The sequence below is a fragment of the Vulpes lagopus genome, chromosome 11 (assembly GCF_018345385.1).
Source record: "Vulpes lagopus strain Blue_001 chromosome 11, ASM1834538v1, whole genome shotgun sequence".
In the NCBI taxonomy this organism is placed as follows: domain Eukaryota; kingdom Metazoa; phylum Chordata; class Mammalia; order Carnivora; family Canidae; genus Vulpes; species Vulpes lagopus.
Window position 1 is genome coordinate 16,928,422 of NC_054834.1, and position 26,518 is coordinate 16,954,939.

Consider the following 26,518-nt stretch of genomic DNA (forward strand, 5'->3'; position numbering starts at 1 on the left):
CTTTTTTATTTAAAAAATTATAAAATTCATGCTGATAGTTAAAAAATTCAAATGGTAGAAGGTATACATAGGAAAGCTCCTTCCTTCATCCCACTCCCAGAAATCAATCTCTCTGGATATAAGCATAAATAGTTTTCATTTAAAAAAACCCCAGCCATTTCCTGGATGCCTTTCCACATGAGCACATTCAGACTCCTTATTTAAGATGAGAGAACTGATTTAACCAGTTGCCTATGGACGGAGTCACACGCTGCATCTTCAGAGGCTGGCCTACGGAAAGGGAGTGGTGAGGGCGAGGAGACACATGGACTCAGAATAAACTCTCATGATGAGAAGAGACTTTTGGAAGCAGTATGGCTGGGCTGGCCTGCGGCCCTGCAGCAACCAGCCAGTCACACATGAAGGCAGGTGACAGCACAGCACTTCCAAGGACGCAAGGTTAGCTGACATGTAAATAAGGCAACTGTCGCGTCACATTAAGGAAATAATTGAAGTAAACTTGGCAAACAGCAAAATGAAAAGAAAGGGTGTCAGAAAAAGCTCTTCAGTTCATTTGGTATCAATCAGATGGTTCAAAACTGGCTCAAAATAAGCCACAAGACCATGGCAGGTTCTAGCTGGGTTAATAATGAAATGTGGTATTTACTGTTTAAGATTCTGCAGCTGGCAGATGAAAACTAGTCAGAACCTGGGTATGACTGTTACCTTTTCCTTCACGTCTGCATCATGGTGTTTGGCTAAGGCCCTCATTTTCTGGGCACACTCTTCTCCATATAACAGGAAGAACAGGGAACCTTTAGGGAAAGTAGGCTGAACAGCTAAAGAACCTTTTTCGAGGCAGTTGTTTATATTCTGAGATAGCGTCAGGACTCGAAGAAGAATCTCTTTTGCCACGTGGCCGTCATAAAGGGAAAGGAATGAGGAATCCACCTGCAAGAGGAAACCAGGAGTATTATTTTAATAAATAACAAAAACATTCTTCAGGCATATTTTTGCATTTTAAAACTACATCAAACACATTAAAAAAAATCTGGACATAGAAAATTATCCCTAAAATCCTCTAATCTAAATGTAAAATATGAGGCACCCCTATACTATACGCTAATGGAAAAAAGGTCTGTTTTAGCTAAAAATAGGATTCTCTTGGGAGTGCTAGAAGGCAGTCATTTGGAAAAATACCCACATCCTTTTTAAAAAGGCCCTCCTAGTGTCTTTGGGGATCATGGATCCCCCAGAGCTGTCCTGGGTGGGTGCCGGGCTGGGGCGCCGGGACGAGCCGCTCAGTCCAGCAGGTCCCGCCTTCACAGGAGTAGAGGCCTGTGGTGTGTCAGTACCACCTTCGCTTTCTTCAAAAACACTTATCACAGCTTTTAATTATTGTGTTCGTTTGTTACATATTTTTTGTCTCTTTTCATAAGCTCTGTAAGGCCCAGCACTGTCATGTGTGCTCACTGGTGTGTCCTGGCATTCGGCTCAGCGTGGCACATCCATCAGTAAAGATTAGTGTCTGAGCAGATGTGGAAGACACATGCGAACACGTCAAAGGGAAAAGGTATGGTCACATACGTGTGGCCCAGAATGGATCAACAGAACAATTATAATTTATTGTTGCTAGGGAAGACTTTCCCAAATGATTCTTTAAAATATGTTCGTTACAGACAATTTAGGAAATTTGTGTAGACAAAAAGAACCAAAACAACAACAACAAACCCCCCTGTGCTCCTCACTGATAGTCTGTTAACATTTTGGGATAAATCTTTCTATATCTGTCCAAATCCATTTATTTTTGTATACTTATAAAACAAGTATGTGAGCTACTTACTTGGGCACCAAGTAGTACCTCTGTCATGGCTGGATTTTCAGACAAATTCACAAGCAGTTTCAAAACTTGAACCTGAAATAAGAATCATACAGGTTTATTTCAGACCAGCGAGCATGGATTTGCTCTCCCCGGCACCCTGTCCTCTTAGCGTGTCCACGTTTCAAAGTCCTGCCTGGGCTTCACGGTCTGGCTCAAATTCTCTACCCCATGGAGCCCTCTCCTCTACAACACCTGGCACACAGCAGGGTTATTGAAACTAAATTTCCAGCTACATTATTAAGGGAGAAGATGGTGAGTATCTCAATGTCCACCCGCCTCACCCCTAAACCATGGTAATAATCTTAATGTAGGTTACATAAATGATCTTTATTACAATTACTGGTAAGTGAAATATGATCTTTGGAACAAAAAAGGAATCTCTCAAAGCTCAGTTTATTTCTATTTAAAGTATGGAAATTTTGGAACAGTCTGGTTACCAAGACTAGATAAAAATATGGCTCTTGGGGATCCCTGGGTGGCGCAGCGGTTTGGCGCCTGCCTTTGGCCCAGGGCGCGATCCTGGAGACCCGGGATCGAATCCCACATCGGGCTTCCGGTGCATGGAGCCTGCTTCTCCCTCTGCCTGTGTCTCTGCCTCTCTCTCTCTCTGTGACTATCATAAATAAAAAGAAAAAAAAAAAACTTAAAAAAAAAATATGGCTCTTTACTTTTTAGTAGGTTACTATGAACCTTTGAGCTTATCTTTTTTTTTTTTTTTTTTTTTTTTAATGATAGTCATACAGAGAGAGAGAGGCAGAGACACAGGCAGAGGGAGAAGCAGGCTCCATGCACCAGGAGCCTGACGTGGGATTCGATCCTGGGTCTCCAGGATCGCGCCCTGGGCCAAAGGCAGGCGCCAAACCGCTGCGCCACCCAGGGATCCTGAGTTTATCTTTTTTTAATGTGAAAAATGTTTTAAAATCCTTTAAATAGGCAGTGACATAAATAATTGGCAACAAATGTTAACTTAGAGCTGACTAGCTAAAATATCTGCATTCCTTTCACTTATAATCAGGCAGTGCGGTAGCCCCCCTCATCTGCAGGGGATACATCCCAAGACCCCCAGAACATGCCTAAAACCATGGATAATATCCAGCCCTACATACACTCTGCCTTTTCCTATACATACATACCTATGATAAAGTTTAATTTATACATGAGGCACAGTATGAGATTAATAAAAAAAGTTATGTAAGTACAGTCTTGAAATATCCAATACTATTTAGTGTATGTGTTGCTGAAGGGAACACTCTCTCTGAAAACACCTTATTTTTCTATACTCACCTTTCTTACGAGATGACAAAATGTCTACATGACGAAATGAAGGGAGGTGAATGACACATGTTGTAACATGGCACTAGGCACTTCTGACCCTCTGAGAGTAAGCCAGAAGGATCACTGCATCCCAGCTGCGGCTGACAGCAGGTAACAAACCATGGATAAGGGGTTGGGGAGACTGCTGTCATAACATTTAAACTGAATTCCTGTTTAGAGACGAAGGTCATATAAAGCTGTACTTTATACAAGATACCTGAAATTACACAAACTGAGAAGCGAGGAGGGACAGATGTGCTCCCTACTAGACCTGGAAAGGAACCCAGACCTTTATTTCAGAAAATTTTTTTTTTTATACAAAGGTCTTGTGTATTTCCGATAGAACATTTTTAAAAAGATTTTATTTATTTGTAAAAAGATTTTATTTATTCATTTTAAAAAGATGTTTTATTTTTAAAAATTAAAGATAAAATTTTTTATCTTTAAAAAGTAAAAATTGTTTAATAAAAGATTTTATTTACTCAGAGACAGAGAGAGAGGCAGAGAAACAGAGACACAGGCAGAGGGGGAAGCAGGCTCCATGCAGGGAGCCTAATGTGGGACTCAATCCCAGGATACACCCTAAGCCAAAGGCAGACGCTCATCACTGAGCCACCCAGGCGTCCCATTATTTTTAAATTTATTTTTAAGTAGCCCCAGTGTGGGGCTTGATCTCATGACCCTGAGATCAAGAGTTGGATGCTTAATCAAGGGAGCCACCCAGGCGGCCCTCCTACAGAACATTTTTCAAAAGCGATAGAAAAGCACAAAGGAAAAAGGAAATTGCCCTCCCCCCCCTTTTCCATGACGAAAACCACCACTTAAGTTTTGTTATTTTTCTTTATGGCCTTTTTATACACCTATACTGTATCTCACATATTCCTTGGGTCATGTTGTGTATATACTAATTTGTTAAGGAGGATAAAAGGCTTTGCTTAAATTTTTTTATCAGCCGTTTAAACTTTTTTTTTTTTTAATAAATACATGGCCATGATAAATTTCAAACTGCAGAGGGAAACAAGGATCAAAATAAAAGCCACCATCCTGTCTGCCTGTCCCGCCCCCTCAGCAGAAACTACTGGTAACAGTTTCTTGTGTAGGTAGGGATCCTGTTTATGTTTTTCAAATAGACATCCTTTATAAATTCTAGCCTCTTAAGGTAACAGAGGAAAGAACTTTTGACCATTACGCAGATCAGGTCTGGCCTGACTGGCCGCCAGCAACAATAAGCATAAGTTTTAGGAATAAACACTTGCCCTACTGTCAGTGATGTTTTATTAAGAAAACAGACAGGAGTTCTGAAACAGGAAGGTCCCAAACCTAGGAAATAAGTCTGAGGTCAGAATCCATAAGGCCTGAGTGGCCAACGAGGGCAAGTTTATAACCAGGGAACAGTAACAGCAAAGCTAGTTAGCAGCCTGAATTAAAATTCCACGTTGCTAGGCTCTGGAAGGGAGTGAACCATGAGAAAATAATTTACAGAGCACAATTACAGATTAAATAGCTGCAGGTGTCCCTTGCTTTTCAAATGTTTGCATTACATCACTTCACTTTTTATAGAAGACCTACATTATTGTTACCTGTTTCCACTAACCGAAAGAAATCCAAAGAGGATTTTCGTTTTTACAAAAAAAAAAAAAAAAGAAAGAAAGAAAGAAAGAAAGAGAAAGAAAGAAAAAAAGAAAAGAAAAAACACAGCACTGGGTGTTTGTTTTGCAGCAAGCGTTAACAGGGGCAATGGCGCAGTCCAGAAACTACACTCAGCACTGGGCAGCCAGAGCTTTGAACTGTGTCTGTGAACATCTGTGCTATCTTGATTTAATTTGTGCATCGGTTAGCAAGATAGGTTCCAAGCTATCAGAAAAATCCGAGAGAGGTTGGGGGGCGGGGGAGGTGTGTCTTGAACGCTCAAAAAATTTTCCATATAAACTACCTGTAAGCACTGCTGCACTTCACACCATTTTGGCTCAGGAAAGGTTTCCTAGGAATGCCCTACTTTCAGATGGGGGTAGGGGGATACCTGTCTGAATTCTGGTTTGAACCATGTTAAGTCCTCTCTTTTTCTCTTATCACATGTGCCATCTTGTGGTGACTCCACGACATTTCTCTTAAGCCACTGGTTTTCTTTGCTCTCAGTGCAGATTTAACAAGAATTATCTGTGTTAATCTTCCATTATTTGTATTTGGTTAGGAATCAGTGTTGTACCCAAAGGATGGTCATGGTAAGGTGAGCTCTCTTAGTAAAAATAAGATTTCTAAAAAATCAATTTTGGTGGTAATTTACTGAGAAAATATCTAAAATAGGTACATTTTCTCACAAATGGATTACTATCCAAAAGTTCCTTTGCAGGTTGGAAATTTACACTTATTTTTTGTGGACAATGTTATAATTGGTGGTCAGGTTCCCAGACAGACCAAAAAAGCAACGTTTCTATCCCAGAAATGCTGTACTAGGCAGTGGAATGGAAAAACAAAACAAAAATAGAACATACTATTGTGGTGTGAGTCATCTTCTAAAAAGTCATAAAATATATTAAAACACAGACCATGTCTGAGACGGATCTATACAGCCCCAAGGCCTGACTCGCCTGGCTTGGAACTCCTTGTTCTTCCTGAAGTTTTGGGTAGAGCTGCTGCAGACACAGGCAGAGGAGAGATCTGTCCTGTATTTGCAACACTCTAAGGTGGAGGGAAGGGGTTCCTTGAGGCCTCAAAGGCTGGAAGTTACTTTGTTCTACTGGGAAAAGAGATGTTGATGGGTGTGTGCATTTTAGAAATTGCCTATGGATGGAGCATATTTCGAAAATATTGCTAAGAATATTATTACATTTAATTCTGAATGCCTTTGGGTACGCTTTAGACCAGATCTAAGTAACTCTGGTTACTGGGAATGTGGAAAGGCCAGAACAAATTTTAAAAGGGCTACAGTGAGGCTGTCTTGGAATCCCATTTGATAACTGTAGAAATAACTTCAGTGATGTTGAATATTTGGAGTAGGGCTTTACATTTGGTCCTTTGAAAATGCTCGTGCATTTTTCTCTCAATTGTGCCAGAGAACAGAGACCAATATAATAAAAAGCTGATGATCAACCCAACTAATCAGAGCCTTTGATTACTCTACCTTCTGTTTATTTTATTTTATTTTATTTTTATTCATGAGAGAGACACACACACACACAGAGGCAGAGACACAGGCAGAGGCAGAAGCAGGCTCCATGCAGGGAGCCCGATGTGGGACTTGATCCCCGGTCTCCAGGATCACCCTGGGCTGAAGGTGGCGTTAAACTGCTGAGCCACCTGGGCTGCCCTACCTTTATGCTATTTATGCTATGTTTTTATGCTATTTCTTAAAAAATGGCATTTGAGAAAAATGCCCACAAACATGAGAGGTTTACTTTCACGGGATGTCTCCTGAGATCCTATTTAATTAGGTCAATCTCTGTTGCCTTCTACCTCTGTATAACTGATCAAAATCAACCACCCAGACATCCATTATTAACTTAAAAGTGGTTTTCAAAAGATTTTTCAGCAAATAATGGCTAAATCAAAAAAATGTTTCTAACTGCAAGGTGAGCAAAAAAAATTCAATTAACCAGCATTATCTCTCAAAGATTCCTTTTAATCAATCATGTATAATTCAACCTGGTGATGGTGGGGGAAGCCCACTACATCATGTCAGTAAAAGGTAAACTGATTTTCAGAAAAGCAAACAAATGACAATCTACTGATAAATGAAACAACACATTTTCACAAACAAATTTTGAAACGCATACTTGGGAATAAAAATAATTTACTTTCTTAAGCTCATGAAAAGGCTTTTAATAAATGTTAACTGAACTTACTCTTTTTTTTTTTAAGGGATACTAACTTAAGACAGGGGACTCAAATTTAATCCTCTCTTAATAAGCTTGATGCAATAAGCTCTTAATAAGCTCTCTTAATAAGCTCTTTGCACTTTCAAGTCATAACTGCTTCATTCGTACCTTGGTGCTTCCATCCCCCGTAAGCAACACGTGGAACAGGTCTGTGACGTAATCAGTAAGCATGTGCTGGTGGTCGTTGGTCACGGTCATGTTTGTTAATAGTCTCAGCCCAGCCAGCTGCACGGCAGAGTCCAGGGGACCAGAGAGGACATCCTTACAGACTTGATTGACGTATACCTGGGAGGGGGGAGGGAGTGAGCATCTTAGAATCTCTAAAAATTCATCTTTGAAGCAGTAACTTTTCTGCACGGCAAAGAAGGGCAGTTGTTCAGGGGGAGGCTGGGTCCTCAGAAAAGATGGCTTTCCAGCCCTCCAACTTTGGTAAAAAAATTTTTTTTTGAGCTTCCTTTGTTAATACCAGGCAATATGCGAGCATTTTACAAACACGCCTCACTTACTCCATAACACAGCTCTAGTGAGGTAGGTGTAAGAACTTGGATCAAGCCAGCGAGTAGGGAAGCAATGTCCAATTCCAGAGACCATGCTCCCAACAGTGGTCTCTCAATTGTGGGGGGCCTCCCATCTCAGGCTTCCTTTCTGTGTCAGCTAGTGTGGACACACGAGGATGCCGGGGAGACCTGTCTGGCCATCCTGCATCACGGTAAACACATTCACAACACGGTCTAGGAGCTGCATTATGTTAGAAGTAAAGAATAGGGCAATCAAAGTGAAACAATTTTTTTCTAGGGTTAGTTCTATCAAAAGTAAGCAGAGGCAAAAATTGTCTTTGGCCCAATTTTCTTATTTACCTGGGTACATCTGAATGAAGTGCTCCTTCCTGATGCTGTAACTGCCACTGGCAAAATGTAATGCAATGCCGGTACCACTCCTATTTCAGACACGCTAGAACTAAATGCACCATGATGGAAAAGTTTCTGAAACTGCTTTCTATTTCTGGCCAGGATCTTTCCAGCTTGGTAAATTGTGTCTCAGATAATCACTATTCACCTAACTGAAAAGTCCACCAGAAATTCTAACCGATAAGAAAAGTTTCCTAATATAAAATGCTAATGACCAATTGTCCCATAAGCCAGTATTAAGTTAAAAAAAAAAAAACCCAAAGTATCCACGTTACCACAGAACCCAGAGTCATGGCAGAAAAGCAAAAGGGATTAAACAACTTGTGTTGACAGATGAATAAATAAAGCGAATGTGGTCTGTATATACAACAGAAAATCATTCGGGCATGAAAAGGAAGGACATTTTGCCATTAGCAACAAATGGATGGACCATGAGGGTATTAGGCTAAGTGAAATAAGACAGGAAGACAAATACTGAAGATGGCACCTATATGAGGAATCTAAAAAAGGTCAACTCACAGAAACAAGAGTGGCATGGTGGTTGCCAGGGGCTGAGGGATAAAGGAAATAGTGAGATTTTGGTCAAAAGGTAGAAACTTCTAGCTTTAAGGTGAGTAAGTTCTGGGATCTAATGTATAGCAGGGGGACTGTATTATATACTTGAAAGGCGCTAAAAGAATAGATCTTAAATATTCTCACCAGGTTGACAAAAAGGTAACTATGTGAGGTGATGGAGGTCTTAGCTAACACTATAGTTTTCCCTTTCATTTATAGTAAACCTACCCATTTATGATTTCAGGTAACTTACCTTTATCTTGACTTGATTTTCAACATTCACACTCAGGTTATTCAACGCATTTAAAGCTTTCTCTTTAATGCTGTGGTTGGGATTGTTGATTTTGCTTCCAATGATTGGAATACCACCCAATTCACGTATAATGACCTAAGAGGGGAAAACACAGGACCATCACTTCAATATGCACCCCCTTTATCAAATTTTTTGCATCCACAAATACTGATACAAATTAATGACTCTTTGGAAACACCTTTCCTATGCACAATCTGTAATTCTTATTTTTTAAATTACTTTCCATATTTTAAAGGTAAAGAAAATAGATTGAAAATAAATTAAGATATGTAATTATTTAAAAACTGTATCTTGAAGATCTACAATGAAGATTTGTACAGCTACTGAAATGAACTCAAAGCAATTTGCAAACACATGATTTTACTTTGAAATAAGATATGACTTTTCTATTATAGGCACATTTGGAAAATTAGGATACTAAAGTAATGTTTTGCTAAAATGTATTTTTTGGAATACAAATCCCTCAAGATAGTAATAGTCATTCCATTAAAAAAAAAAAAAAAGGAGATTCCACAGTTAAGTAAGTTAGAGAAACTCTGGGCATAGTAAGTGTAGACACTTAATATAGTGAAGCATCCATTATGTACTGGGGATCTCCAAGAGCTTTTCCATGAAGTATACACAAAAGAAAGGGTCATTTTTCAGTGTGTGTGTGTGTGTGTCTGTGTGTGTGTGTGTAGGGGAGAGGAAACCCCTATCAACATCTTGAAGAATTAGAGTTCTACACAATCTGGGAAATGATGCCCAAATTTTCCAAGAAAAAATAATCTGGGGATTTCTCACAATTGGTTGCAAGACTATGCTACTCTGTGCCTTTGGCCCCAACACTGGATGATATTTTAATTCTTACATGAAAAATAAGCTGAAAATTACTCCTGTCAAAACAAAACATGCCCTTCTATGAGAAAAAGAATGAAATAGTATCATGGTGTCATCTGCTCTTTACCAACAGCCCCAAACTCTACCATCAAGAGTGGGCTCAGCATTAGGACAAAAAACAAAAAACACCTCTGCTGTGCAAGTTGGGCTCTTCCTGAGGATTTGTGATCACTAGAAATTTTTTTTTTTAAGATTTTATTTATTTATTCACAAGAGACACAGAAAGAGGCAGGGACACAGGCAGAAGGAGGAGAAGCAGGGCTCCCTGCAGGGAGCCCGATGTGGGGCTGGATCCCGGGACTCCAGGATCTCACCCTGGGCTAAAGGTAGCCACTCAACCACTGAGCCACCTGGGCATCCCTGTGATCACTAGAAATCTAACCGTTTTTTGACTATCCTATTAAAGCAGATCAAGGCACTATGATTTCTGACAAGGAGCACTGACCCCCATCACCCAAGAAAGCACTCATTGGAACAGTGGCTGTGTGGATCCACTCCCACTACAGTTTGTTTCAGAGGGATATTAAAACTATGGCATCAGAAATAGCTCTGGAGACCAGTGGCTTTCTTTCTATCCCTGTAATGAAAACTTCTTTGCGGCCAGAGAGACAAAAAACCAGGACACCAAAAGACACAGGGATAGGGATCCCTGGGTGGCTCAGGGGTTTAGCGCCTGCCTTCGGCCCAGGGCATGATCCTGGAGACCTGGGATCAAGTCCCACATTGGGCTCCCTGTGTGGAGCCTGCTTCTCCCTCTGCCTGTGTCTCTGCTTCTATCTCTTGTGAATAATAAATAAAATCTTAAAAAAAAAAAAGACACAGGGATAAGCAAGAGCCAAGAGATGGCGGGAGAGCGAGCCCTGGTAATGCTCTCAGTAACCTTAAACTGTCTTCACTTGTGCCCAACGCCAGTGCTATGCTTGGATGTACAAGTTAACTGAGCCCAGTATTTTCCCTTTTGGGTTTAAAATAATTTAAGATGGGTTCTGTCACTTGCAACTGAAAGAATACGAGTAATCAACAGATATTCTTTAAATTCCCCTATAAACCTCAAGAGCTTTACTGTAAGCCTTGCCACACTGGAAAGTATTTGAAACAGAGTATAAATTCAACCTCATTTTGTTTCTATGACAAAGTCAGCGAAAGGCATTAACTGAAAATCATTACATATTTTTTTCTGACTTTTTCTCCATGGGGATAATGGGGAAAAGGAAGCATTTAAATCGAGCTCCTTAGACTTGGCGTTAAGACTCTACTGGTAGAAGCTGTCTACATGCTTAGTGGTTGTCAGTGGCCCAGGGCCCAGCATCAGAACCACGCCCCTAAGACCTACATACCACGAAAAGTATGTACTTGATGTTAGCAATGCTGTCAGTAATGCTTGCTGAATTTTCAAGAATTAAAAAGGCCATGTAATGCTAAGTGGGGAGTAGATAACACTTACCACAAATGTGATGCCTGTGACCAACCTCATAAGGATCTAGAATCCCAGTAACACTCATGTCCCTATTTGGCTGTGCTTTTCAGAAGTAAACAGACATTATGCTGTAGCTACACATCCCCAAACCATATAGATGAGGAGAGCGAGGCTCTGGGATTAAGTACCTTACCAGGGTCACAATTAACTGCTACTGTGTAAGGAGTTACACAGGAGGCGCCCATTCTGAAACTAGGTACTTACTTGGTTAGCTGAAAAGGCTGCATTGTTACCCAGAGTGACCAAAGCTTTTTCAATAATTACAGGATCATCAGTTGACTCAAGCAGGTAGAGGAGTTTCTGGAGCTGGTCAACATTTAGGACATCATCGTATGAACCATTGGTTAAATCTTCTGCAAAAGAACAAAGTTATTTAAAATCAATATGAGATTAAAAAATTTTTTTTAAGAGAGTGCATAAGTGTATGAGTGGGGGTTAGGGTGAAGAGGGAGAAGGAGCCTGACATGAGGCTTGATCTCATGACCCCGAGATCTGGACCTGAGCTGAAATCCAGTCTGACACTTAACTGACTGAGCCACCCAGGTCCCCCTAAATTTTTTTTTTCTTTAAAGACTTCATTTGAGAGAGAGAAAGAGAGACAGAGCATGAGCAGAGTGAGGACAGGCAGAGGGAGAAGCAGACTCCCTGCTGAGCCTCATATAGAGACTTGACCCCAGGACGCTGAGATCATGATCTGAGCTAAAGTCAGACACTTCACCAACTGAGCCACCCAGGTGCCCCTAAAATTTTTATTTATTTATTCATGAGAGACACACAGAGGTAGAGACACAGGCAGAGGGAGAAGTAGGCTCCATGCAGAGAGCCCAATATGGAACTCGATCCTGGAACTCCAGGACCGCACCCTGGGCCTAAGGGAGGTGCTCAACTGCTGAGCCACCCAGGTGTCCCCCCCCTCAATTTTTTTTTTTTTAAACAGTATCGAATGCACTCTGATGCCAGGCACAGTTTTAAGCACTTCATATGTTTTATCTTGTTTGAATTTCAAGTAACCTCTGGAGGAAGATATTTTTTATAATTCTCAATTTACAATTTATGGACTTATTATTATTATGTCCAAGGCTTATGGACATTAAAAAATCAGCCAGCGGGGGCACCTGGGTGGCTCAGTTGATTAAGCATTTGACTCAGGGTTCTGAGTTCAAGCCCCACATTGGGCTTCATGCTCAGCATGGAGCCTATTTAAAAAAAAAAAAAAAAGAGAAAGTAATGAGCCAATGGTCACTTGGCACTTCTCTCTCAGTAAGGCACTGCAATGCTTGAGCATTTTCTGTCTCTTTTAAAGACCAGGTACTTGCATCCAAGGGAACACTTGCCTGGAGGCACAGTTTTTCATTAAGGAAATGAATTTGCATTAAATGGACTTTTTCTGATCACAGTGTTCAGGCTGGAGAGAACTCCATGAGAGTAGTCATGTTGGTAGGGTGGCGTTTTTGTTTGGTTGACGTGAACGTGGTGTGATGACTGGGCTGCTAGAATAACAGTCCTGCTGGGGGCAGAGAGAAAAGCAACGCTTTCATTTTGAGTAAATGCTAGAGCAGTCAAATGCTGGATCTGGTCACTTCTGGTCACTGGTCAATTCTAAGTCACTACTTAGAATTTATAGCTTTACTTTTGAGGGAAAAAAACCTATTTACAGAAATTACCACAGGAAAAACAGAAACGATTTTATAACCCCATCATTGTGTTATAAACATAGAACAGGATTCCTGAGAAATGAAACTAGGATTACATGTTAGACAATGCACCGTCCACAGAACACTGCCTGGGGAGGGCGGCTTACAACAGTGGGTGCTATATGATGTCGCAGCTGCGCCTTTTCTTAGTCTTTCTTTTCTTTTTTCTTTCTTTCTCTTTCTCTTTCTTTCTTTCCTATCTATCTATCTATCTATCTAGTCAGATTACGTACCTGAGCGAGAGAGCCCATGGTGGGATGAGGGAGAGCCAGAGATCTCAGGACCCAGAGATTATGACCTGAGCCACCCAGGTGTTCCTGTGCTTTTTTTCAAATACTGAATTATTGAAGGTGGTTATCTTTGGGCATTGGATTATGAATGACTTATTTTCTACCCTGTGCTTATGAGCGCTTTATTTTTTTTTTTTACAATAATTACATATTACTCCCGTAATGAAAGTAATTAAGTATACTGCTTAAAGATGAATCACCGACAAATATGATGGAAAGGGACAAGTATACAGATTGTGGGAAACAGTAAGTGCTATGTCCTCCTGAGAAAGCCAAATAAGAAACCTGTTCGGGAAATTTAAAAGCTGAAAAACCAGCATTTTCTCACTCTTAAGTTTTATACTTAGGACCTCTGGACTATGCTTTTACTCCTGAATCCATTACCTGCCTCATTTGCACTTTATAAAGCAATATTTCACTCCCAAGAGATTTGAAAAGTGAAACAATGACAAAAACAGACTTTTAGAATGGAAAGAATTTGGGGGGGGGGGTGTTCATCCAAATTTCTCTTTTTTACACACCAGGAAACTGAAGGTAGGATTGTCTAAGGATTTGCCTGAAGCCACACATGTAGTTAGTAGCAAAAACCAGAGAAAGGAAAATACAAAGTGCAGGCAAGTCACTCAATCTCTTTGGGGTCTCAGCTTTCTCAGCTATTTAAAAAAAAAAAAAAAGAAAGAAAGAAAGAAAGAAAGGAGTCAATCGAAGACTGTAACTGGTTCCAAAGATGCCTATGCATCTTTCAAGTTGTGTGATTTGGTACACATATATGTGGCAGAAAACAAAAAACCGGATTAAAAAGTGGGCAGACTACTTGAATAGGCATTTTTCCAAAGCAGACATACAGATGGCCAGCAGGTCCATGAAGAGCTGCTCAAAATCACTAATCATCAGGGAAATGCAAATCAAAACCACACCTGCCAGATTGGCCATTACCAAAACCACAAATAATAACAAGGCTGGTGAGGATGTAGTGATAAGGGGATCCTCATGCACTGCTGGTGGGAATGTAAACTGGTGCAGCCGCTATACACAACAGTCTGGAGAGTCCTCAAAAATCTAAAAATACAATTACCATAGGATCCAGCAATTCCACTTCTGGGTTATTTATCTGGAGAAAATGAAAACATTAATTTGAATAGAAATACACATACTCCTTTCTTGCAGCATTTTTTATAATAGCCAAGGTGTGGAAGCAACCTAAGTGTTAGGTTGCTGATAAATGAATAGGTAAAGAAGTAGTAGTATAGGGCAGCCCGGGTGGCTCAGCAGTTTAGCACCACCTTCAGCCCAGGGCATGATCCTGGAGACCTGGGATCGAGTCCCACGTCGGGCTCCCTGCACAGAGCCTGCTTCTCCCTCTGCCTGTGTCTCTGCCTCTCTCTCTCTCTCTCTCTCATGAATAAATAAAATAAATAAAATCTTTTTAAAAAAAGTAGTAGTATATATACACAATGGAATATCATTCAGCCATAAAAATAAGTGAAATTTTGCCATTTGCTACAATATGGATGGACCTCGAGGGTCTTATGCTAAGTGAAATGAGTTAGAGGAAAACAAATACCACATGACTTCACTTATAGGTGGAACAAACAAAACAAAAACCAGACACAGACTCATAGATACAAGAAACAAACTGTTGGTTACCAGAAGTGGGAGGGATTTGGGTGCAGGAGATTAAGAGGTACAAACATCCAGTTATAAAATAAATAGATCATGGGAATGTATAGGAAGCACAGGGAAAGTCATCAATAGTATTGTAATAACTTTGTATGAGGACAGATGGTAACTAGAGTTATCATGGGGACCACTTTGTAATGTGTAAAAAGAACAAAAAAGTTTATCAGAAAGAATAATATTCAAATGTCCTTTTATTATGAGGTCATGTGTTTTTACTTTTAATCTATTAATGCTATAAATTACATTATTATATTTCCCAATATGAATCTTCCTTATGCATCCACTTGGCCTCGTGTATCACTACTTTAATGCCCCGATGGATTTGATTTGTTAATATTTTACTGAAATCATTATATCTTATTCATAACTGAGACAGATTTATAGTTTTTTCATGTTCTCCTTATCAGGTTTTGGTATCAGGTTGTTAAATAAATGAGTTTGCGAATATTTCCATCTTTTTCAGTGCTCTCAAACAGTCTTAGCAGTACAGGAATTACAAATTTAAGTTGAAGACCAAAAAAAAAAATCACCTGGTTCTGGTTTGAGATGGTGACACAAGAAAATCCTGAACTGACCTTCTAACCCCGACACACTGAATCTATAGCTACATAGAGAATAATTCCCTCTGAAAGAAATCCAGAAATGAGGGGAAAAAAAAAACCCACACTAAAACTGGTAGAAGATGAAACACAATCTTGCCATAAACACCAGCCTCACTGCAGCAACACACCAATAGGAGGGAACTCACAGCTCCAGCTTCTCCCTGAGGAGAAAGGGCTTTGGACCCCACATCCCGTGTTCCAGCTTTTAAGACTTCTACCTGACATATGGACTTCCAACATCTAGCTTTGAAAGCCAACAAGTCTTGCATCCACTAGACCCCCCCAGGCTACAACAAACTGAGAGACAGTTTTTAAAGGGCTTGCACATGTGAAGCACAGCTAACCCCCTGGGGCCAGCAGAGGCATAGACTGAGGCCTCTTTGCTTATCTTCCTAACTGCAAGGCAGTGTGAAGGGCAGGCTTCTATTTTAACAAACGTCAAGGGATGGACCGCAATACTCTCCAAAGATGGGGAAGCTGGATGGGCACCACCTTTGCACTCTCCCTATGCCTCATGCCAGGTTGCTATTATCTCCCAGAGAGGAGCCCTTGTTTTTGTGGATGCTACCCAAGACATGCCCTTGACCACCTGGCTCTGGCAGCCAGCAGGGCTTGTGTTCACAGGTTCAGTGGGATGGTAGCAAAGAAATAGTTCACAATCAGCCATCACCCCAGGCTCAGTACGGTGTTCAGACATCACTCCAGGGCTCAGTACGGTGTTCAGACAAACACCCCTCTCTGTCTTCACTGACAGGTATACTTCCACTTTAAAAGCTGCTACCTGAAGGTCTGGCTTCTAATCAGCCTCTGTCTAAGCACTGAAGGAGATCCTCCCCTTTGGGACACTGATGGGTCTTGGCACACCCTCAACTATTAAAAACAGACTGCCTGGACAATCACAGAGTTTGGAGAGATGATCAAGAGCTGGGAACAGGTGAATAGTAAGGTTCATCTCCTACTGGCACTGGACAGAAAAATATAAGAAAGTACCAAGGAGAAGTCACAGAGCTGAAAAATATCATAACTGAGCTGAAAACAACAACAAAAACAATCTATTAGAGGGATTCAACAACACTAGATGAAGCAGAAGAATGGATCAGTGAACTCCAAGATAGGGCAGGAGAACTCATCCAATCAGAGCAGGTTAAAAAAAAAAAAAAAGGTGAAGATAGCTTATCGGACCTATGGGATAACAACATCAAGTTAACCAACATTCGCGTTATAGGGGTCCTGGAAGGAGAAAATAGAAAGGGGCAGAAAATTTATTTGAAGAAATAACTTCTCTAACCTGGGGAAGGAAACTGACATCCAGATCCAGGAAGCAAAGAGAGTTTCAAGTAAGAGGAACCCAGAGAGGCCCAGAGCAAGACACATTATAATAAAAATGTCAAAAGTTGGGGAGCCTGGGTGGCTCAGTCAGTTAAGCACCTGATTTCAGTTCAGGTCATGAACTTGGGGTCCTAGAATCGAGCCCCATGCCTGGCTCCACGCACAGCAGAGAGTCTGCTTCTCCCTCGCCTCAGCCCCTCCTCCACTCATGCTCTCTCTCTCAAATAAACAAATCAAATCTTTTTAAAAAGTCAAAAGTTAAAGACAAGGAGAAAATCTTGAAAAGCAACAAGAGAAAAACAACTTATTACATGATAAGAATGAGCAGAATTTTTTAGCCAAAAACTGCAGGCCAGAGGGTAGTGTCCTGGTATATTCAAAGTGCTGGAAGAAAAAAACCCTGCCAAATAATAATACTCTAATTGGCAAAACTGTCTTTCATAAATAAAGGAGAGAAAATATTTTCTAGATAAGCCAGAGCTGAAGGAGTTCAGCACCACTAGTCTGGCCTTTTAAGAAATGTTAAAGGAATTTCCTGAGGCTGAAACAAGAGGGTTCTAATTAGTAGTAGGAAAACACAATCAAGTGTAAATCTTGCTGGTAAAGATAAATTCATAGTTAAGTTCACAATAGTATAATGATGGTGGGTAAATCACTTTTCTTATAAATCTAGTATGAACGCTAAAAGTCATTGTAAAAAATAGCTATCAGTACAATAATCTGTTAAGGAATACAGAAGACAAAAAGAAACATAAATTGTGATATCAGAAATATAAAATATGCCTATGTGGGGGGAGTAAAATGTAGAGTTTTAGAATGCACTCAAACTCTAGTTATTATCAATGTAAAACAGACTGTTATGAGAGGTTTTACGTAAGCCTCATGGTAACCACAGAGCAAAAACCTATGGTGGATAAACAAACATTAAAGAGAAAGGAACCTAAACCTACCACTATCATCAAATCCCAAAAAGAGCAAGAGAAGAAAGGAACAAAGGAATTACAAAATAGCCACAAAACAATTAACAAAGTGGCAATTAGTTCATGCCTACTGAAAATTATTTTAAATGTAAATGGAGTAAATCCTCCAGGCAAAAAGCCCAGAGTGGCTGAAGGGATAAAACTAAAACACAACAACAACAACAACAAAAAACAAAAAACGAGACCCAATTCACATTCTGATTCTGGTCACCCATTATAACATATGGTGAGTGTTTCCAGAGCACCAAGCAATTCTTGGACACCAACTGGTTCTACAATTTAACTCAATTCTGACACGATCCACCTGCATCAGATCCCACAGATTCCGGCCTCAGCCCCTCAAAGGCTGCCCCCCCTCCCCTCACTTTGCATGCCAGGGGGCAAGGCCAAGTTGTCCCCAGTGCTTCTGATCAACTAGGTATAGATCAGAGATTTCACCAGCCTCCACCTTGGTTGCAATTAATTTGCTAGAGCAGCTCGCACAACTCAGAAAATTTTGCTTACTAGGTTTATTGTCCTCTAATTTTAGTATACGTGCTGCAAACTGAGCACAGCTTATTACCCTTTAATCACATGCTTGACTCCCTGGCTACAAGACCCCATCCCAACGGACTTTCCAATAGTTACCATTAACATAACAAAAGATACCTTTATTGTTCACAGCACTTAGAAAATTCTGAAGGTTTTAGGAGCTTTGTGCCAGAAATGAGGATGAAGAATTATTCTTATTCAAAATCACAATGTAACACTAACTACCTGCTGTCAAGAGACTCACTCCAGTTTTATGGATACACCTACTGAAAGTGACTGCAGTGAAAGGAGAGAAAAAGATATTCCATGCAAATGCAAACTATAAAAAAACTGGGGTAGCTATACTTATATCAGACAAAATAGATTTTATTTTAATTTTTTAAGATTTTATTTATTTAAGAGAGAGAACGGAAGCAAGCACGAGCATGAGCAGGGGGAGGGATAGAGAGAGAGGGAGGGAGAAGCAGAAACCTGCTGAGCAGGGAGCCTTATGTGGGACTTGATTCTAGCACCCTGAAATCACGCCCTGAGCTGAAGACAGACGCTTAACCAACTGGGCTGCCCAGGCACCCCAAGACAAAATAGATTTTAAAACAAAGATTCTAATAAGAGACAAAGAAGATAATTATATAATGATAAAAGGATCAATCCAATAAGAGCATATAACATTTGTAAATATGTATGCACCCAACACGGGAGCATCTAAATATATAAAGCAAATATAATCAGACATAAAAGGAGAAGTAGACTGCAAGACAATGGTAGGAAACTTCAATACTTCACTTTCATCAATGGATAGGTCACCCAGACAGAAAATCAGTAAGGAAACATTGGATATGTGAGACAAATGAACTTGATACAGACATTTACAGAACATTCTATTAAAAGCAAAATAAGATGTTCTTCTTAAGCACACATGGGACATTCTCCATGACAAATCATACAGTAGGTCACAAAATAAGTCTTAATAAGCTTAAGAAAACTGAAATAATAACATCCATCTTTTTCAACTATAAGGTAGTGAACTAGAAATAAACAAGAAGAAAAATGGAAAATTCACAAATATATGGAGATTAAACATGCTACTGAACAATCAGTGAGTCACAGAAGAAATCAAAGGAGAAATAAAAAAATATCGAGACAAATGAAAATAGAAATGCAACATACTAAAACTTATGGAGTGAAGCAAAGACAGTTCTAAGATGGAAGTACACAGTGATAAATGCTTACATTAAGAAACAAGCAAGAGGGATGCCTGGGTGGCTCAGTGGTTAAGTGCCTGCCTTTGGCCCAGGGCGTGATCCTGCAGTCCTGGAATCGAATCCCACATCAGGCTCCCTGCATGGAGCCTGCTTCTCTCTCTGCTTGTGTCTCTGCCTCTCTCTCTGTGTCTTTCATGAATAAATAAATACAATCTTTAAAAAAAAAAAGAAACAAGAAAGATTTCAAATAAACAACCTAATTCTACACCTCAAGGACCCATAAAAAGAACAAAGCCCAAAGTCAGAAGGAACGAAAGAACAAAGATCAGCGCAGAAATAAATGACATATAGAATAGAAAGAAAATAGAAAGATCAATGAAGCTAAGAATTGGTTTACTGAAAAGATGAACAAAATAGGCAAACTATTAACTGCACTTACCTAGAAAAAAAATAGAGGACTCAATGAAACGAGAGGTGAAAAAGAAGACATTACAATTGATAACACAAAAATACAAAGGATCTTAAGAGAGTATTGGGAACAATTATATGCCACAAATTGGACAATCTAGAAGATATGGAAAAATTCCTAGAAATATACGACCTACAAAGACTGACTTGAAGAAATGAAAAATCTGATTAAAAAAAAAAAAAAAACAACCTGATCAGACCAATTACTAGTAAGGAGATCTAATCAGTAATCAAAAATCTCCCAACAAACAAAAGTCCAAGACCCCAGGGCCTCACTAATGGATTCTACCAAATTCTTCAAAGAAGGATACCAATCCTCAAACTCTTCCAAAAAAACAGAAGAGAAGGGAACACTTCTAAACTCCTTTTACAAAGCCAGTATTACCCTGATACCGAAATCAAAGACACCATAAGAGAGAAATTTACAGGCCAATATCCATGATGAATACCTATGTAAAAAGCCTCAACAAAATGCTAGCCAACAATACATTAAAAACCTCATACACCATGATTGAGTGGAATGTACCCTTCGGACGCAAAGATGGCTCAACAGCTGCAAGTCAATCAGCAGGATACACCACAGTAAGGAGATGAAGGATAAACATCAGGTGATATTCTCAACAGATGCAGAAAAAGCATTTGACAATATCCAACATCCATTCATGATAAAAACTCTCAACTAAGAGGATGTACAGGGAATGTCCCTAAATATACTAAAGGCCATAAAGGACAAACCCACAGCTAACATCATACTCAATGGTGAAAAACTGGAAAGATTTTCCTCTAAAATCAAGAACAGGACAAGGATGTCCTCTCTCATTACTTTTAGTCAACATAGTACTGGAAGTCTTGACTAGAGCATTTAGGCAAGAGAAAGAGATAACAAACATCCACATCAAAAAGGAAAAAGTAAAATTTTCTGCAAAGGACATTATATTAGGTAGTGAAAGCCCTCAAAACTCCATGAAAAAGCTGAGAATAAACAGGTTCAGCAAAGCTGCGGAATACAAACTCAATATAAGAAAGTGAGTTGTATTTCTATACACTAATGACATACCATCAGAAGGAGAAATTAAGAAAAACAATTCCGTTTATTTATTTAAAGATTCCATTCATTCATTCATGAGAGACACAGAGAAAGAGAGGCAGAGACACAGGCAGAGGAAGAAGCAGGCTCCATGCAGGGAGCCCAAGGTGGGACTCGATCCCGGGCCTCCAGGATCACGTCCTGAGCTGAAGGCAGTGCCAAACCACTGAGCCACCCAGGCTGCCCCACAATTCCATTTACAATTACATCAAAGAGAACAAAATACCTAGGAATTAATTTAACCAAGGTGGTGTACAGACCTGTACAATGAAAACTGTGACACTGATGAAAGAAATTGAAGAAGACACAAATAAATGGTAAGTTATTCATACTCGTGGATTGGAAGAATATTATTAAAATGTCCATATTACCCAAAGCAACTTAGAGATCCAATGCAATCCCTATCAAAATTCCAATGGCATTTTCACAGAAATAGATCAAACCATCCTAAAATTTGTATGGAACGACAAAAGACCCCAAATGGCCGAAGCAATCTTGAGAACAAAGCTGGAGGCATTATGCTCCCTGATTTCAAAATACATGACAAAGCTACAGTAATTAAAACTGTAGGTTATTGGCATAAAAACAGACACACAGATCAATGGAAGGGATAGCACAGAAATAAACCTATACATGTATTATCAATTAATTTATGGCAAAGAAGCTGAAGAAATACAATGGGGAAAAGACAGTTTCTTCAGTAAATGGTGCTGGGAAAACTGGAGAGCCACATGTAAAAACAAAACAAAACAAAACAAAACAAAAAAAACCAAAACAAAACTGGATCACCATCTTAGATCATATACAAAAACCAATTCATACCAAAGCCTTGAACATACGATTTCAAACCATCAAACTCCTTGACAAAGGTCTTAGCAGGATTTTTTAGATTTGACACCAAAACCAAAAGCAACAAAAATAACAAGTGGACTATATCAAATTTAAAACTTCTGCACAGCAAAGGAAATCATCAATAAAATGAAAAGGCTACCTATGGAATGGGAGAAATTTTTCCCATAGATCTGATAGGCAGTTAATATCCAAAATATATAAAGAACTCATGCAACTCAACAGAAAAAAAACCCACTCAAATAATCATTAATAAATAATCAGAGAATCTGAATAGCTATTTTTTCCAAAGACATATAAATGGCCAACAGATACATGAAATAGTGCTTAACATCAGTAATCATGTGTACAATGCAAATCGAAATCACAATGAGGTTATCACCTCACACCTGTCAGAATGGCTAGTATCAAAAAGATAAGAGATAACAAGCATTGGTGAGGACGTGGAGAAAAGGGAACCCTACTGCACTGCTGGTGGGAATGTAAATTGGTGCAGCCACTGGACAGTATGGAGGTTTCTCAAAAAATAAAAAATAGATCTACCACACGATCTAGCAATTCTGCTTCTGGATATTTATTTGAAGAAAAATTGAAAAGACATAGGCATCCCCATGCTCATTGCAGCATTATTTATAATAGCTAAGACCAGAAACAACCTCATTGATAGATGAAGAAAACGTAGTGTGTGTGTGTTTATATATATAAATAAAATACTGGAATATTACTCAGCCCCCAAAAATGATATCCTACCATTTGCAACAACATGGGGGGGGGGGCTCTGAGGGCATTATTCTAACTGAAACAAGTCAGACAGGAAAGAAAAATAAACACTACATAATTTCACTTACCTGTAAAATCTAAAAAAAAGAAAGAAAATGAAAAAAAAAAAACTGAACTCAAATACAGATAACAGACTGACTGGGGTTGCCGGGAGGCAAGCGAAGAGGGAGTGTAAAATGGTTGAAGGTGGTGAGAAGTACAGACTTAGTTTAAGATAAATAAGTCTTAGGGATGTAATGCACAGCTTGGTGACAATCAGCAAGTAACACTGTCTTGTATACCTGAAAGTTGCTGAGAGAGTAAAGCTTAAAAGTTTTCATCGCCAGCAACAAAAAACCTGGAACTATGTGAGGTGAGGAATGTCACCTGAACTTACTGTGGTGATCATTCTGCAATATGTACAAATACTTGGATCAAATCCAACCACATATATTTACCTTATATATATTGATACCAAATAAACAGATAAACAGATATCAAATCATTATGTTGTATGTCACTAATACAATGCTATATGCCAAGTATATCTCAATTAAAACAAAAAAGATCATCTTCTGAAATCTAAGGATGCTGCTGCAAAAAAGGGTACTTATCAAGTACCAAGTCTTCCAAGATAAAGGTGTGCAGCTTCAGGAAGAGGGGACCAGGAGCAGCTTCTTTGTAGGACGCCTGACCTAACGTAACTTAAACTGGTAAAATTAAGCTTAAGACTCTGTCAGTGTTCACAAGGTTGAGTCAGTATAAGCAAGAAGGTACCCGAACCCAGAAATCTCTCAAAGACAAAAAATTAGGCTTTGTAAGTAAAGGTAAATAAAAATCTTGTTTTGAAAATTGCTTTTTGTGACAAAAGGGAAAACAGACTTTTTCCTCACTGTTTTCTTAGAGTATTTCCTTGAGTAAACTTACACAGTCGACCCTCGAACAAGGGGTTAGGGGTGCCAACCCCTGAGCAGCTGAAAAATCCATGTGTAACTTGGGACTCCCCCCAAACTTGAGTAAGAGCCTGCCATTAACTGGAAGCCTTACTGAAAACAATGAACATGTATTTGGTATATGTCTTGTATACGGTATTCTTACAATAAAATAGAGAAAAGGCAATGTTAAGAAAACCATAAGGAAAATACACTTACAGAACTGTGCATATATTTATTGAAAGAAAAAAAAAATCTCGTGTAAGTAAACCTGCACAGTTTAAACCCCTGTTGTTCAAACGTCAGCCAGAACTGTAAATCCTCTCTTTGATATAAATGGCATTTAAAAAAATATTTTATTTATTTATTCACGAGAAACACAGAGAGAGGCGCAGAGGAACACGCAGAGGGAGAAGCAGGCTCCATGCAGGGTGCCCCATGGGGGACTTGATCACAGGACCCCGGGGTCATGACCTGAGCTGAAGGCAGGCGCTCCACCACCGAGCCCCTCAGGTGCCCCAAATGACTTTTAAAAAGCTAAGTAACCGTCTTGCCAGTTTACAAGCAAGAAAGTCTTTCTTAGGGGCTTTTGGGGTCATCTATGTGAAATGTAAACATCAAAAGATGGAGTGCAGACCCCTAAGTTTAGCCTTGGCGCCTGGCTCCACGTGCTAACCACCTGCTCATCATAAAGATCCCGAGAAATTTTACTTTCCTCTGGATCAAGGCGATTAGCTAACAGCGATAGCCACCCCGATTACCAGCGAATTTAGGATGGGCTCTGTGTGAATGGTGCTGTCAAGCCCTCTTGAGGACAAGTTCTTGTTTATCTTCAGAACATGCAGATGACACGAAACAGACTTTATCCGCCAGATACACGAAGGGGTGAGACGTGTGTCTTCTCAATCCCATCAGCTGATCGCCTGTGCTGGGCACGGCAATCTGGAGTCGCGCTTATTCAACAATAAAGCTTTAGTTCTTTCCTCCATTTGTAGGGAGGACTTTCTTGGGTGGCATCCGTGACCCGCACTATCCTAGAACACCCAGCAATCCTCGGAACCCGATGCACCACCGGCTCTGGGGCGCAACCACCCCGGCGCTGGGTCGCGGGGGTCGCGGGGGTCGCGGGGGGGCGCCCCCAGCTCCCCGCGCGGGCAGCTGTTTCCATCCGCGGCCCCAGGGCCTCCGCAACTTCGTAACCGAACCGCAGGGAGTCCCCGGGCCTTCCTGCCTCCGGGGCGGCCGCAGGCACCACCGCACCTTCCGCTGCGGGTCAAGGGCCGGGAGCGGCTTTACCCTGAGGGGCAACCCGCGCGCTTCTGAGAAACCACCCAATCCTCCGCGGGGACGCCGCCCTCAGCCAGGAAAATCCGGGCGTTTTTACCCCGGGATTTTGGACGAGGTGGACGCAGGCGGAAGCTCAGAACCCCGCCGAGGGGGCCGTCGTCCGTGCCCCTGCCCCCCGCCCCGGCCACCTGCCGGGCACCCCGTGGCCTCACCTGCCGAGCGCGAGGGGCGCAGCCGAAGCCCGCGGGCGCCTCGCCGCCGGCCCCGCGTCAGCTTGTAAATGTAGTAGCAGGCACCGGCCCCGAGGACCAGGCCCGCCGCCACCCAGCCCACGTCCCGGGCGCCGCCCATGCTGCCGTGGGGCCGGGGCGCTGCGCTGGGCCTGGCGCGCGAGGCGGGGAGCAGCGGATCCCGCCGCCGCCCGAGCGCCGGCGCGGGGAGGACACAGGAAATGGGGCCCGAGCCCCGCCTCCCGGAAATGGCCCTGCTGACACGGAGGGACCGCCCACGGCGCCCCGAGCCGCCCGGCGGGGTGGCAGGGGCGGGGCGAGGGGCTGAGCGAGGGGGCGGAGCGGGGGCTGAGCGAGGGGCTGAGCGAGGGGCGGAGCGGGGGCGGAGCGAGGGGCGGAGCGAGGGGCTGAGCGAGGGGGCAGAGAGGGGACTGAGCGAGGGGGCGGAGCGAGGGGGCGGAGCGAGGGGCGGAGCGAGGGGGCAGAGCGGGGGACTGAGCGAGGGGGTGGAGCGGGGGCTGAGCGAGGGGCGGAGCGAGGGGCTGAGCGAGGGGGCAGAGCGGGGACTGAACGAGGGGGCGGAGCGGGGGCTGAGCGAGGGGGCTGAGCGAGGGGCGGAGCGAGGGGGCGGAGCGGGGGCTGAGCGGGGGCTGAGCGAGGGGGCTGAGCGAGGGGGCGGAGCGAGGGGCGAGCGAGGGGCGGAGCGAGGGGGCGGAGCGAGGGGCTGAGCGAGGGGCAGAGCGGGGACTGACGAGGCGGGGGAGCGGGGCTGAGCGAGGGGCTGAGCGAGGGGCGGAGCGAGGGGGCGGAGCGGGGGCTGAGCGGGGGCGGAGCGAGGGGCGGAGCGGGGGCGAGCGAGGGGCGGAGCGAGGGGCGGAGCGAGGGGGCGAGCGAGGGGCTGAGCGAGGGGCTGAGCGAGGGCGGAGCGAGGGGCTGAGCGAGGGGGCTGAGCGAGGGGCTGACGAGGCGAGAGGGGGCGGAGCGAGGGGCTGAGCGAGGGGCGGAGCGGGGGCTGAGCAGGGGGCGGAGCGAGGGGCGGAGCGGGGGCTGAGCGAGGGGCTGAGCGGGGACTGAGCGAGGGGCGGAGCGGGGAGCGAGGGCGGAGCGAGGGGCGGAGCGGGGGCTGAGCGAGGGGCTGACCGAGCGGGGGCGGAGCGGGGACTGAGCGAGGGGGCTGAGCGAGGGGCTGAGCGAGGGGGCTGAGCGGGGGCGGAGCGAGGGGCGGAGCGAGAGGCGGAGCGAGGGGGCTGAGCGGGGGCGGAACGGGGGGCGGAGCGAGGGGCGGAGCGAGGGGCGGAGCGGGGGAGCTGAGCGGGGGCAGAGCGAGGGGCGGAGCGAGGGGCGGAGGCAGGGGGCTGAGCGAGGGCAGAACGAGGGGCGGAGCGGAGGGCGGAGCGTGGGCGGAGCGAGGGGCGG

General features: G+C 42.5%; 1 protein-coding gene across 1 annotated transcript; it reads right to left on the reverse strand.

The window, feature by feature from the left end:
* Positions 1–9: 9 nt before the first annotated feature.
* On the reverse strand, positions 10–25,324 carry ARMC10 (armadillo repeat containing 10). Its single transcript, XM_041774013.1, has 6 exons — positions 25,085–25,324; positions 11,387–11,535; positions 8,767–8,901; positions 7,159–7,335; positions 1,823–1,894; positions 10–930 (listed from the first exon to the last, which is right to left on the reverse strand). The coding sequence occupies exons 1-6, from the start codon at positions 25,221–25,223 to the stop codon at positions 682–684; spliced, it is 921 nt and encodes a 306-aa protein (XP_041629947.1). The 5' UTR covers positions 25,224–25,324; the 3' UTR covers positions 10–681.
* Between the last annotated feature and the right edge of the window lie 1,194 nt (positions 25,325–26,518).

Coding starts and splice junctions, on each gene's coding strand:
- ARMC10 (XM_041774013.1), bottom strand. CDS start 25,223: ATGGGCGGCGCCCGGGACGTGGGCTGGGTGGCGGCGGGCCTGGTCCTC. Junction 11,536..25,084: donor GCGCCCCTCGCGCTCGGCAG/GTGAGGCCACGG, acceptor GTTCTTTTGCAG/AAGATTTAACCAATGGTTCA. Junction 1,895..7,158: donor CGGGGGATGGAAGCACCAAG/GTACGAATGAAG, acceptor TTCTTATTTCAG/GTTCAAGTTTTGAAACTGCT.